General features: G+C 41.9%; 1 protein-coding gene across 1 annotated transcript in view; it reads left to right on the forward strand.

Annotated features, from left to right (window-relative positions):
* The first annotated feature begins 310 nt into the window (after nucleotides 1-310).
* Nucleotides 311-12,902, forward strand: part of LOC137333090 (insulin receptor substrate 2-A-like) — a 66,860-nt gene continuing 54,268 nt past the window's right edge. Inside the window, exon 1 of the mRNA XM_067997213.1 lies at nucleotides 311-3,920. Coding sequence (XP_067853314.1) covers nucleotides 317-3,920 — 3,604 coding nt within the window. The 5' untranslated portion in view covers nucleotides 311-316. The remainder of the gene's footprint in view (nucleotides 3,921-12,902) is intronic.

Raw genomic sequence — 12,902 nt, forward strand, 5'->3', positions numbered from 1 at the left:
GCTCACCTGGAGATTTGGATGTTTCTAAGCCGCTGATCGTCCTGTCAGTAAATCGCAGGCTCCTCCCACCCACGTTAGGATAGCAAGTACGGTTAACTCCATTAAGGGTACGTCACAGGTTGTTTTTTCGCTGTGACTGAGAAAGAGGCGGGAGGAGAAAAAAAATCGGTCCATTTGGATGTTTATTTTTACGGGCAGTCAGAGAGATGTTTACGGAGCTAAAACCTTGAGGTAAAGTGATAGCCGCGCAATTAAGAAGGGGCGGGAGGGAGGTGGGGTTTCCTTTTATCGGTGTGGGGGGGGGGCACCCGGTACAATGGCGAGCTCGCCCAATTATTACCACCAGGAGCAGTTACTACTACACCGACACTACAACAACAGAGGGGACAATGAAAACAACAGACGAGCCGGAGACACGGCAGCGAGAAGAAGGACGACGACGACGACAGCAGCAGCAGCAACAACAACAACACCGCCACTACTACTACCACCGGCGTCAACGGTAAGAACTGGACACGCGACGGACTTGGCACAGCGCGAGAACCTCGTCAACAACACGCCAACGGCTCGGCTCGAGCTTGGAATTTATTCTACACAGCGCGAGACGGTGCCTTCCAATGTGCGCGAGGCGCAGGTCGTCAGCGATAACAACAACGGCAGCGGCGGCGCGCGTGAGCCGGGTGTTTGTTCCACGCAGCGTGAGACGGTCGCCTCCACGGGGCGCGAGGTCTCCGCGGCGCGAGCAGCAGTGACAGCCGCCGCCACCAGCACCACCTCGACGTCGACTACTATGGACGGTTATGAGGACGTGAAGAAATACGGCTACATGAGGAAGCAAAAACACGGCCACAAGCGTTTCTTCGTCTTGAAGGGGCAGAGTCACCTGGGTCCGGCCAGACTGGAGTACTACGACAGCGAAAAGAAATGGAGAAACCGATCGACCGCCCCCAAGAGGGTCATTCCCCTCTATCAGTGCTTTACGGTTAGCAGGAGAGCAGATGCCAAAAGTAAATACCTCGTAGCTCTGTACACAAAAGATGAGTACTTCGCCATGGTGGCAGAGAACGACCAAGAACAAGAGAGCTGGTACTTGGCTATAAGTGAATTAATGAATGAAGGAAAGAAGATAGTGTTGGAGCCTGACGAAGTCGATGAGAACTATGGTAATTTTACCCCAGGCACTGTTTTCAAAGAAGTGTGGCAGATTAATGTGAAGCCCAAAGGGTTAGGGCAAACTAAGAACTTGACAGGGGTGTACAGATTGTGTCTTTCCAGCAAGATGATCCATTTTGTTAAAATCAATTCTGACGTGCCTTCTGTGCATTTGCAGCTGATGAACATTAGGAGGTGTGGTCATTCTGAGAACTTTTTCTTCATTGAGGTTGGCCGTTCTGCTTCTATTGGCCCTGGTGAGTTGTGGATGCAGGTAGATGACTCGGTGGTAGCTCAAAACATGCATGAAACAATTTTAGAGACTATGAGAGCTTTGAAAGCTTTCACTGAGTTTCGCCCTAGGAGTAAAAGCCAATCCTCTGGGACTAACCCTATATCATTTTTGACTCGAAGACACCTTGGTAATTTGCCACCTAGTCAGACTGGATTGCAAAGACGCTCCAGGACTGAGAGTATGACTGGTACTTCTGCATCAAAGAGTGAGGCATATCGTTTTCGAACATCTAGTGAAGGTGAAGGTACAATGACTAGACCCTTTGGGTCTGTTACTGGGAGTTTAATCCACTTAAATTCTGCAAGGATGGGCTTAAGCAGGGGTGATGGAGCTGGTAGGTATGTAAAGCCACCGTTTGGCCCCTCAAACCATAGTAGGTCGGTGTCTCTGCCTGTGACATACTTACCATCTACTACGAGCCCTGTAAGTGTTTCTTCCAGCAGTGGGCATGGTTCTGCATCCGATCCTCTTACACGCCCATCTAGTTCATCCATTTGTGGTTCTCCAAGTGATGGCGGATTTATTTCCTCTGATGAGTATGGGTCTAGTCCTGGGGACTTCAGGTACTTCCGTGTTCGGAGTAATACACCAGATTCACTTGGTAACACACCACCAATTCAAGAAGAAAATTGCTTGTGTGATTATATTTCAATGGACAGACATATAAATGCTGTAAATCATGAAGGGAGAACAAGAGATGACTACATGGTTGCTGAGAAAGGATACAGAAAGAGGACCCACTCTCTAACCACCCCCGGTGCAGTGATAATGCATCAAAAAACTACGCAGACAACTTCATCTTTGGACGAGTCTAATGTTGATTCAAACTGTGTAGGTATTAATAGCCAACTATCATGTTCTGCATCACCAAAGTTGACCTGTAATTCTTACCGTGAAGATTATAGTGATGTTGAGATTGGGTCCTCGGTTAACCAAAGCCAAAGCAGACCAAGAGATGACGGTTATATGCCAATGATGCCTGGTGTTGCATCTGTTAGCCATATTAGAAACCATGATTATATGCCAATGAATCTTAAAAGCATTTCTGCTCCCAAACAAATTGGTTCTTTGCCACCAAGTCAAGTGGACTCAAGGGGATACATGGTGATGTCCCCCAATGATAGCAGCTCTCCAGTGCGAAGCATGTTTACAGAATATGGTTCTAAAGTATTGGGCAGCAACAATGAAAAATTATCAACTAGTGAATATATGGACATGTCCCAAAGAAACCTAAATACACAGAAATTATCCAGCGATTGCTTCCATAATCTCACAAGTCCTGATGCTCCTAAATCCTACAGCTCCTATTATTCACTGCCTCGATCATTCAAGCCTCCTTCACAGGAAAATGGTGAGCATGATGAATATGTTCCTATGTGTTCACCAGGAAAGTTGATGTATGGAGGGGCATCAATGTTTACTGGCAGTATTAGCAACACTGGTTTAGTTCATGAAGCTTCTCATTCTCCAAGGACACAAAACCAAGATGAGCGTGTTATACAAAAAGGAAGAGTTGAGAGACCCACAAGATTATCACTAGGCACACCAGAAGTAAACGCTTTACCAAGACTGTTTGAGCATAGTTTGCCGCCCGAGCCAAAAAGTCCAGGAGAATACATTAATATTGCTTTCAGTGAGAAAACTAGTAATACACCATACTCTCTATCAGCAGAAGGATCCCCCTCTTCACTTGGCTCCAGCAGTGAACACAGACGGTCTCCATTGTCAGACTACATGAGTGTAGATTTAGATGTACAATCACCGAAGCCAGCTAAACTTTCCTCAAATTCTTTGACTGGTATGACCGTTGCTTCAAGTTCAAGTGTAGCCAGGAGCCAGCCAAATGATGCCTACATCAGTGTTCCTGTTGGTGCTGCTTGTGTCAGCACACCTGAGGTGGATGATTACACTGAAATGACATTTAATTTGGGAGTGACAGCTCCTCGCCCTGCTTCGCCAAAGCCAGACAGTGTAGAGGTGACTAGTCCTACTGCCATTGTAAAGAGATTGTGCATTATCGATCAGTATCCTAGTATAAATACCTTTCCTATCCCTAGTCCTCCCTCTGATGCCAATCATGGTCCAAAGGTGATCCGTGCTGACCCACAGGGGAGAAGGCGACACAGCTCGGAGACATTCTCCTCTACACCCACAGTGGCGCCTTCCTCTCCCTTTTTTGTCGATGGTAGTAAGAGGCACAGCTCTGCTTCATTTGATAATGTTTGGCTTAAGCCAAATGACTGTGTTAGTGATGAGCACAGGAGTACCATGTGCAGAAATACATCTGCAGGATTTCAGAATGGATTGAACTATATTGCTTTGGACCTAAGGGAAGATCACGGATGTTGTGAATCAAATGGAAGCTTGCAGACTCCAAATCACCTCCAAATCGCCAGCAGTATAGACTCTAGAGGCTATGCCAGCATAGACTTTACCAAATCAGATGGGCTGAAATATACCACTTCATCTGAAGGTATGTTCTGTTTTTGTATTCCATATTTCAGGCGATCAAAGTACAAGGTTGCGTGAGGCTATGAAATATTAACTCGATGTCAAAATGGAGGATAGGGAATTTTGCAGTGACCTGACAAGTTGTATGCAGTGAAAATGGGTGATTTATAATCCTGGAGTTGTGAGCAGTATAGTAAATACATACTCTCACTTTAAACCTTCATTGCTATGCTAATACCACATTGTTGGGGGGAGGTGGTAGTAAGAGGGAGGAGACTAAATTCTGACTTTTCTCCTCTCGTTATGCTTTCTTTCTCCCTTTCTCCCTCCCCCACCTTGCTCTTGAATTATTTTTCTGGAAGTAGTGCATTAAACTGTTAGATTTGCTGTCGGAATATGTGCATTGTATTAGTGAGTGCATTATTTGCAGGTACTGGCTCTGCTTTTAATGCAGATTTACAAGACCAGCAAATTTTTATACTGCACATAACTGGTCTTTTGGGACACTGAACAGCCCTTTTTGGAATCTGCAACAGTAAGCTTTAGTGATCTAATTGTGGTTACATGCAGAGAATTCCTTGGAAGCTTGGAGGCAGGTAGACTGCATAGCTGCTGTCCATTGTTAGCCCTATGCAGTTTTCCAGTTGTGAAGCTTGCTTTAAATCTATTTGGGGAAGGTATGTTATTTTTCTTGTTTTTTAATCTCATTGGAACCACTGTTTTGTTTGCAGTAGTGGGGGGGGAAATAAGAATTCTTTTAGAGCCAAATGTTTTGAAGTCTGGTAAACGTAACCATGTTTATGTGTGCGAATGAAACAATAGATGATTTTTGTTAGCTGTTTGTGGAACTACCGTGATGCTAAATATGGATTTTGGTGGTGTTCAGACCTGTTATTTTTGTGGGTGAGAGGAGATGAGCACAAACGATTGACTTTACATATTTATTTCAAATTAACTGGTTATTTTCTCACACATTGCAGTCACTAAATCAGTATTGTCATTTCCTGAGTAGGCAAAAAAACCAAATTTAACCCAGAATAGGAGGAAGAAATTGAGCATGTTAGTAGAGGAGATATGCGTTTGACAAAAATTGATGAAAAAGTGATATTGTTCAAAATGTAGATTGGGGGTGGGGGGATTATTTTATTGCACTGTTACTACTTTTATAATTTGTTTATTGTTCGAGTTAAGATTAGTTGATGCCGTACCCATATCCTATTGCGGATTTAATAATAAGAAACTGTGATTAACATAAAACTTAGCACTATAGAAAAAATGACAGTATATTCTCATCAGAGATGATGGGATTTTTGGATAACCAGAGTGCTGCTTATGATTCAGTATTGCAGCTAACTTTTTTTTAAAAATCCAATGTTTGCTGAATTAATTGTTTTCTCGATCATGCTGGAAAAGCTGACTTGGCGATCTATTTGCTTATTGATCCATGAGCTTGAGAACTGCATGAAGAGGTCATAAGCTGTGGATTTACTGGAAAAAGAGTAAATGTTGCACCACAATTTCTCATGAACTTATTGAAGCAATATTATGTGCACTGAGTAAAAGAAAGAGGAGGGTTATGGTGTGCGATTTTTGAAACTGTAGGGAGAAGGTCGAAGTGACATCTTCAGTTTACTGGTCGAGCACTTTGAAAGTATTCTTTCAATCTATTTTAGGCATTTATAACAGCAACAGTTGTGGCAGAGTGTTCGATATACCCATATCCGGAACTGTTGAATGGTGACACTTCAATTATGCATAAGTAGAAAGGAAGCAAACCATTCAAGCCAATCCCATAACTTGATGTGATATTGCTTTTTCCCAGTGAACGATACTGGCATTTAAATTCTTTACTTTGACTATAACTATCCTATTTATAAACCATATGAGACTGTTTTGGGGACAAAATATTTTTACTGTTGCATCAAGCTGTTTTCTACTACTTCAAATCAAATCCAACTCCTCAAAATTGGATGTGTGAATAATTTCCTAATTTCAGAATCTTAGATCTAGCAGTACTGCATAATAGATGCTCTTCAGTGAGACAAACTGCCTACTGGTTGAAGAATAGATGGCATTAAAAAAACTGGAAGAATGCTACTCACCGTTCACTGGAGTATTTGCTTGCTTGTTTAAGTAAAACTTCATTTGCAGAAAATGATTACTTTAATGAAAGAAATCTTCACTCTTCCTAATAGATCATGGCTACCTAAACTTTTTGTCTTAGTGGTCAACTGCAGATCACTAAGTGGACCACATAAACAATTGCAATACAAAAAACAATGTGCATTTACATATCTCCTTTAACATAGAAAAATATTCAGAGGCATAATCAGACAAAAATGGATGGTTAGCTAAGGAAGGGAGGGATGACCAAGAGCTTTGTCAAAGAGATGGGCTATAAGGAAGGACTTAAAGGAGGAGAGAGAGGTGGAGAGGTTGACAGAGAGAATTCCTAAGCATGGGGTCTAAATAGCTGAAGGCACACCCGCCAATGGGAGGGGGAAGGAAGCAACAGAAGCACAGGAAGAAATGCTGGGAGGATTCTAGGACTGGAGGAGGTTGAAGAGAGAGGGGAGGGCAAGGCTTTGAAGAGATTTAAACACCAGGATGAGAACTTTAAATTGGATGTGTTGGGGATCAAGAGCCAATGTAGGTCAGCAAGAACGGGTCATGGCAAAGCAGGACTTGGTGCGGAATAGGATAAGGGGAACAGAATTTTAGATGAGCTGAAGTTTACAGAATGTGGAGGATGGGAGGCTGTATTTCATTGAAGTTCATGAAATACTTCAGTTTAGGATATATAACTTTCAACTGTTAGAGCATTTTTTTAAAAAAAGTTCTCTAAATAAACATTACTGAATGCATTTTGTATCTTCTCATTTTACGAGAAGAATGTCTCAGCAATTATTCTAAAATTTACAAATGAATTTTCTTTTTGATATAGATTTACAATTAATACTGTTACTTATCAATCTTTAAGATAAAAGCTTTTTAGATTCTAAAACTAGTGAGCATTTTAACTAATTTTTTTCCCATAGATGCATGCCTGGTTCTTTTTGAATGGTGAATCAGTTTTTAACTGATTCTCTTGCAAATCTGAAAGGGGGAAAAAAAACACACTTCCCTTTGTTTTCTTTCTAAAAATGTGGTCCAGAGATGCATGCACTAAGCATTCATGACATCACGCTTTGTGTTGTATGTGCCATACTGACATCACACATGTGCACATATCCCTGGACCTGATTTTTGGAAAAGAAGTGAAGGCTGTGCAAATTGAATTATTCTTAAGTGCACTGGATCATCATTGTGCTGTTGTGACTGTAATTTTTATACAGCAGCACTTATTGTTCCATTCCTAGTTCGATATGGAGCAGGGACAACAATGTACTAGCACAAGTTACCACACTGATGGTCCTCTGAACACTCAGGTCATCAATCGAAGGCTGACTGAGTCAGACAACAAGGCACATTGTTAACTTAAAAACAAAATTGCAAAACAATTTTTATCATTTCACCATCATAATGTCCGATGAATTACTAAAGCCACAACAATAAACATAGGTTTTTCAATTTTACTTTGGTGTCTGTGAACTGTGTAAATAGTTGTGGATTGTCCTTAGCTTGACTTCTTTTAAGCCTATTGCTTGTTTTGAGTGTTTTAGGGATGCTCAAAATTTTAAAATGCTTTTTAACAGTTTTTTCTCAATGTATCTTTTTTAGGGGGGAGGGGTCCAATTTTTTTTCCACTGACTGACTTTTTTTGTCCTAAAAATAAAACCTGAAAAATTATGTTTTTAAATTGGCATTAAAAACTGCCTTTAATGATTATTACCTTAATTTAAGATAGTGCTTGCTTCCCAATATGCTTCCCCTTTTCAATGCATTGGTCATGATCTTCTTTCACTCTCTGATTCATTCTTCCCAATGTATGCTCTCCCTGAATTTGTTACTTATATTGTATATGCTGCTTGTTTTTCTTATTTCAATTTTTTGAAGTCTGGTGATTTGGAAAGGTGCTCTGCTTTATTGGTGAATATTAGAATTTCTTACTCAGTATGTAAAAAGCCCAACAAGAGAGGAAGCACTGCTGGATCTAGTAATGGAAAATGCACCAGAACAGATGAGAGAAATAAGCGTAGGGGAACATCTAGGCAATAGCAATCACAACATAATGAGAGTGAGAAGGACATAAGTAAGATTAAAAACCGAAGTAATAAATTTGAAAAAATCTGATTTTAAGGGGATGAGAATGAAAATAAGCTGGAAACATTTACTGACAAAGAAATAGAACAGCAGTGGGAAACATTTAAAACAGTGATCGAGTCCAGGAGAAATATATCCCACTAAAAAGCAAGAACAAGCTAGCCAGTAATGACACACCATTGATGAATAAAGAAATAAAGGCAAAATTGAAACTAAAGAAAAAGGCATACACTAAGTACGTAGACAATAAAGGAGAGGATGACAAAAGGGAATACGAAAAGGTTAGGAAAGAAGCCAAAAAAAACAATTAGGAAGGCAAAGAGAAACTACAGAATTAAATTTTCAAAGGAAATAATAAGCGTATTCTACAGGCACGTAAATAACCTGAAAAATCAGGATAGGGCCACTAAGGGATACACATGATAAACTCAGAGAATGGCAGAAATATTAAACAATTACTTTGTGTTAGTATTTAGCAAGGAGACTAACATGGTGGGTATGACATTAGAAGAAGAGATTTAAAACAATAAAGACACTCAAGCTGGAAAGGGGGGAGATAATTGAAATACTAATCAAACTTGAGAGGATAAAACCTGTGGCCCGGATGGAATGCATCCGCGCATATTTTTAAAAAAAAGTTAGGGAAGAGATAGCAGAGGCACGTGTGTATAAAAATTCATCAGAAAAGGAAATAGTACCAGAGGACTGGTGGGCTGCTAATGTGATTCCTGTATTTAAAAAGGGAGATAGAACAAGTCCAGGGAATATAGACCAATTAGCTTAACGTTAGTGGTGGGAAAGATAATGGAATCCTTACTTGAAGATGTAATAGAAAAACATCTAGAAACTGAAAATATAATAAAGAATAATCAGTACGGATTTCAAAAGGAAAGGGCATGCTTGCCCAACCTTATTGAATCCTTTGAAGTGGTAACCAAAAGGGTAGACAAGGGTAATGTAGTAGATGCAATATATTTGGATTTTCAAAAGGCCTTTGATAAGGTACCACATGGTAGAGTCGTGACTAAGGTCAGAGCATGTGGAGTCAGGGGACAAGTAGCAGCATGGATAGCAAGCTGGCTAGCAAACAGAGTAGGGGTTAAAGGTAGTTACTCAGACTGACAAAAGGTGGGAAATGGTGTTTCACAAGGATCGGTGGGATCACTGTTGTTCACCATTTACATGAACGATTTGGATTCGGGAATCGGAAGTACAATTTCAAAATTTGTGGCCTTCAAATTGGGGAATATAGTTAATTTTTTATTCGTTCATGGGATGTGGGTGTCGCTGGCGAGGCCAGCATTTATTGCCCATCCCTAATTACCCTTGAGAAGGTGGTGGTGAGCCGCCTTCTTGAACTGCTGCAGTCCATGTGGTGAAGGTTCTCCCTCTGTGCTGTTAGGAAGGGAGTTCCAGGATTTTGACCCAGAGACGATGAAGTAACGGCGATATATTTCCAAGTCGGGATGGTGTGAGACTTGGAGGGGAACGTGCAGGTGGTGTTGTTCCCATGTGCCTGCTGCCCTTGTCCTTCTAGGTGGTAGAGGTCGCGGGTTTGGGAGGTGCTGTCGAAGAAGCCTTGGCGAGTTGCTGCAGTGCATCCTGTGGATGGTACACACTGTAGCCACAGTGCGCCGGTGGTGAAGGGAGTGAATGTTTAGGGTGGTGGATGGGGTGCCAATCAAGCGGGCTGCTTTGTCCTGGATGGAGTCGAGCTTCTTGAATATTGTTGGAGCTGTATTCATCCAGGCAAGTGGAGAGTATTCCATCACACTCCTGACTTGTGCCTTGTAGATGGTGGAAAGGCTTTGGGGAGTCAGGAGGTGAGTCACTCGCCACAGAATACCCAGCCTCTGACCTCCTCTTGTAGCCACAGTATTTATGTGGCTGGTCCAGTTAAATTTCTGGTCAATGGTGACCCCCAGGATGTTGATTGTGGGGGATTCAGCAATGGTAATGCCATTGAATGTCAAGGGGAGGTGGTTAGACTCTTGTTGGAGATGGTCATTGCCTGGCACGTGTCTGACGCGAATGTTACTTGCCACTTATGAGCCGAAGCCTGGATGTGGTCCAGGTCGTGCTGCATGCGGGCACGGACTGCTTCATTATCTGAGGGGTTGCGAATGGAACTGAACACTGCAATCATCAGCGAACATCCCCATTTCTGACCTTATGATGGAGGGAAGGTCATTGATGAAGCAGCTGAGGATGGCTGGGCCTAGGACACTGCCCTGAGGAACTCGTGCAGCAATGTCCTGGGGCTGAGATGATTGGCCTCCAACAACCACTACCATCTTCCTTTGTGCTAGGTATGACTCCAGCCACTGGAGAGTTTCCCCCCTGATTCCCATTGACTTCAATTTTACTAGGGCTTCTTGGTGCCACACTCTGTCAAATGCTGCCTTGATGTCAAGGGCAGTCACTCTCACCTCACCTCTGGAATTCAGCTCTTTTGTCCATGTTTGGACCAAGGCTGTAATAAGGTCTGGAGCCGAATGGTCTTGGTGGAACCCAAACTGAGCATTGGTGAGTAAGTGCTGCTTGATAGCACTGCCGACGACACCTTCATCACTTTGCTGATGATTGAAAGTAGACTGATGGGGCGGTAATTGGCCGGATTGGATTTGTCCTGCTTTTTGTGGACAGGACATACCTGGGCAATTTTCCGAATTGTCGGGTAGATGCCAGTATTGTAGCTGTACTGGAACAGCTTGGCTAGAGGTGCAGCTAGGTCTGGAGCATAAGTCTTCAGCACTACAGCCAGGATGTTAATACTGAGGACTGTGACAAAATACAGGAAGACATTAATAAACTTGCAAAATATGAGTGTAATTGGCAAATACATTTCAATATAGATAAGTATGAGGTGGAACATTTTGGTAGGAAGAATAAGGAGGCTGCATACTCCTTGTAAAATAAGTGTTTAAATGGGATAAGAGGAGCAGAGGGATGTGGGGGTAAAGATGCACAAATCGCTAAAAGTAGTGTCACGGGTTAATAAGGCCATGAGGAGAAAAAAAAGCAAACAAAGCACTGGGGTTCATTTCTAGAAGGATAGAATTGAAAAACAGGTAAGTTATGCTAAACATGTTAGACCACACTTGAAGTACTGTGAACAGTTCTGGTCTCCATATTATCAAAGAGATATAGAGGCACTGGAGAAGGTGAAAAAGATTTACTAGGATGTTACCAGAATTGAGAGATTATTGGAAAGATTGAACAGGCTGGGGCTCTTTTCTCTTTATAAGGGGTGACCTGATAGAGGTATTCAAGATTATGAAAGGGTTTGATAGGGTAGACGTAGAGAAGATGTTTCCATTTGCGGGGGAGACCAGAACTAGGGTCTGTAAATATAAGATAGTCACTAATAAATCCAATAGGGAATTCAGGATAAACTTCCTTACCTAGAGAGTGGCTAGAACGTGGAACTCGCTACCACAAAGAGTTGTTGAGACTAGCATAGATGCATTTAAGGGGAATCTAGATTAAACACATGAGGGAGAAAGGATTAGAAAGATATGTTGATGGGGTTAGATGAAGAAAGGTGGGAGGAGGCTCGTGTGAAGCATAAACACTGGCCATAAGGACTGTTTCTGTGCTATACATTCTGTAAGAATTAACTATCAATATTGCTGAGAAGGCCTTTCCAAACCTCCAGACCTGCAAAGTTAAAGTAGGGAAATAAAAGTGATGCATAAAACATAAGCACAAATGACAAATGAGTCACTGGGGCTTTGCTGACACGATAGCTAGGACTTGCACGCTGCATATAGACTATGTGCTGCAGTCTGGACAGCTCCTAAATAAATAAACCTACCTGATCACCTTTGACATTGCTTGCAGGTTGTCTGGGGTCTGCGATGTTTAGGTGCTAACCTGCCATGTCCCTTTTTAAGGCCCTGATCAAGTGCTCCTGTGGAAAAGTAGTTTAGATAGACAAATGTGGCTAACTGTAGGTGATTGTAAACCAAGGTCATTAAGAGGACAGTTAGTTCTTTGCAAATTTCGGTTTCCAGGTAAATGATTGTCATTTTTTTGTCTTACATTTGTAGCAAAGTGAGCCATCTAGAGTGTGGACATGTTATAGTCTCGAGTTTAGATAATCGATCGATGCATTTTGGTATAGATGAGACACTAGTATTTGAAAGAGCGAGCTGCAACAGACCGCCAGTTATTGGATTCAACATTTAAAAAAAATTTGAAACTAGAGGAATAAACCCATGTCATGTATAAGTTAGGAATCTTACAACGCCAGGTTATTGTCTAACAAATTTATTTTAAAAACACAAGCTTTCGGCGATTACCCCCTTCATTCACCTGACGAAGGGGGTAATCTCCGAAAGCTTGTGATTTTAAAATAAATTTGTTGGACTATAACCTGGTGTTGTAAGATTCCTTACATTTGTCCACCCCAGTCCATCACCGGCATCTCCACATCATGTATAAGTTAGCATGTGGCTCTGTGCTGTTTTTCACCTACAAGGTGCTACTCTGTTCCTCTTCTCCTGCTGCCCCCCCCCCCCCACAATTAGCAAGGAGAATTTCCTAACCCTCATGTGGCAACCATTAGTCACATCACTCAAAATGGTTCCTCTGCACTGTCATGTGATATGACTGGGAACTAGTCTAATTGTAATTTTGACATTGGGTAACAACTTGCAATTATATAGAGTCTTTAACTTAAAACATTCCAAGCTCCTTCACCAGAATGTAATCAGACAAAATTTGACAGCAAGCCGCATGAGATATTAGGACAGGAAACCAAAAGCTTAGTTGAAGTGGGTTTTAAGGAGCGAATTAA

This window comes from Heptranchias perlo, chromosome 15 (assembly GCF_035084215.1).
Source record: "Heptranchias perlo isolate sHepPer1 chromosome 15, sHepPer1.hap1, whole genome shotgun sequence".
Taxonomy (NCBI): Eukaryota; Metazoa; Chordata; class Chondrichthyes; order Hexanchiformes; family Hexanchidae; genus Heptranchias; species Heptranchias perlo.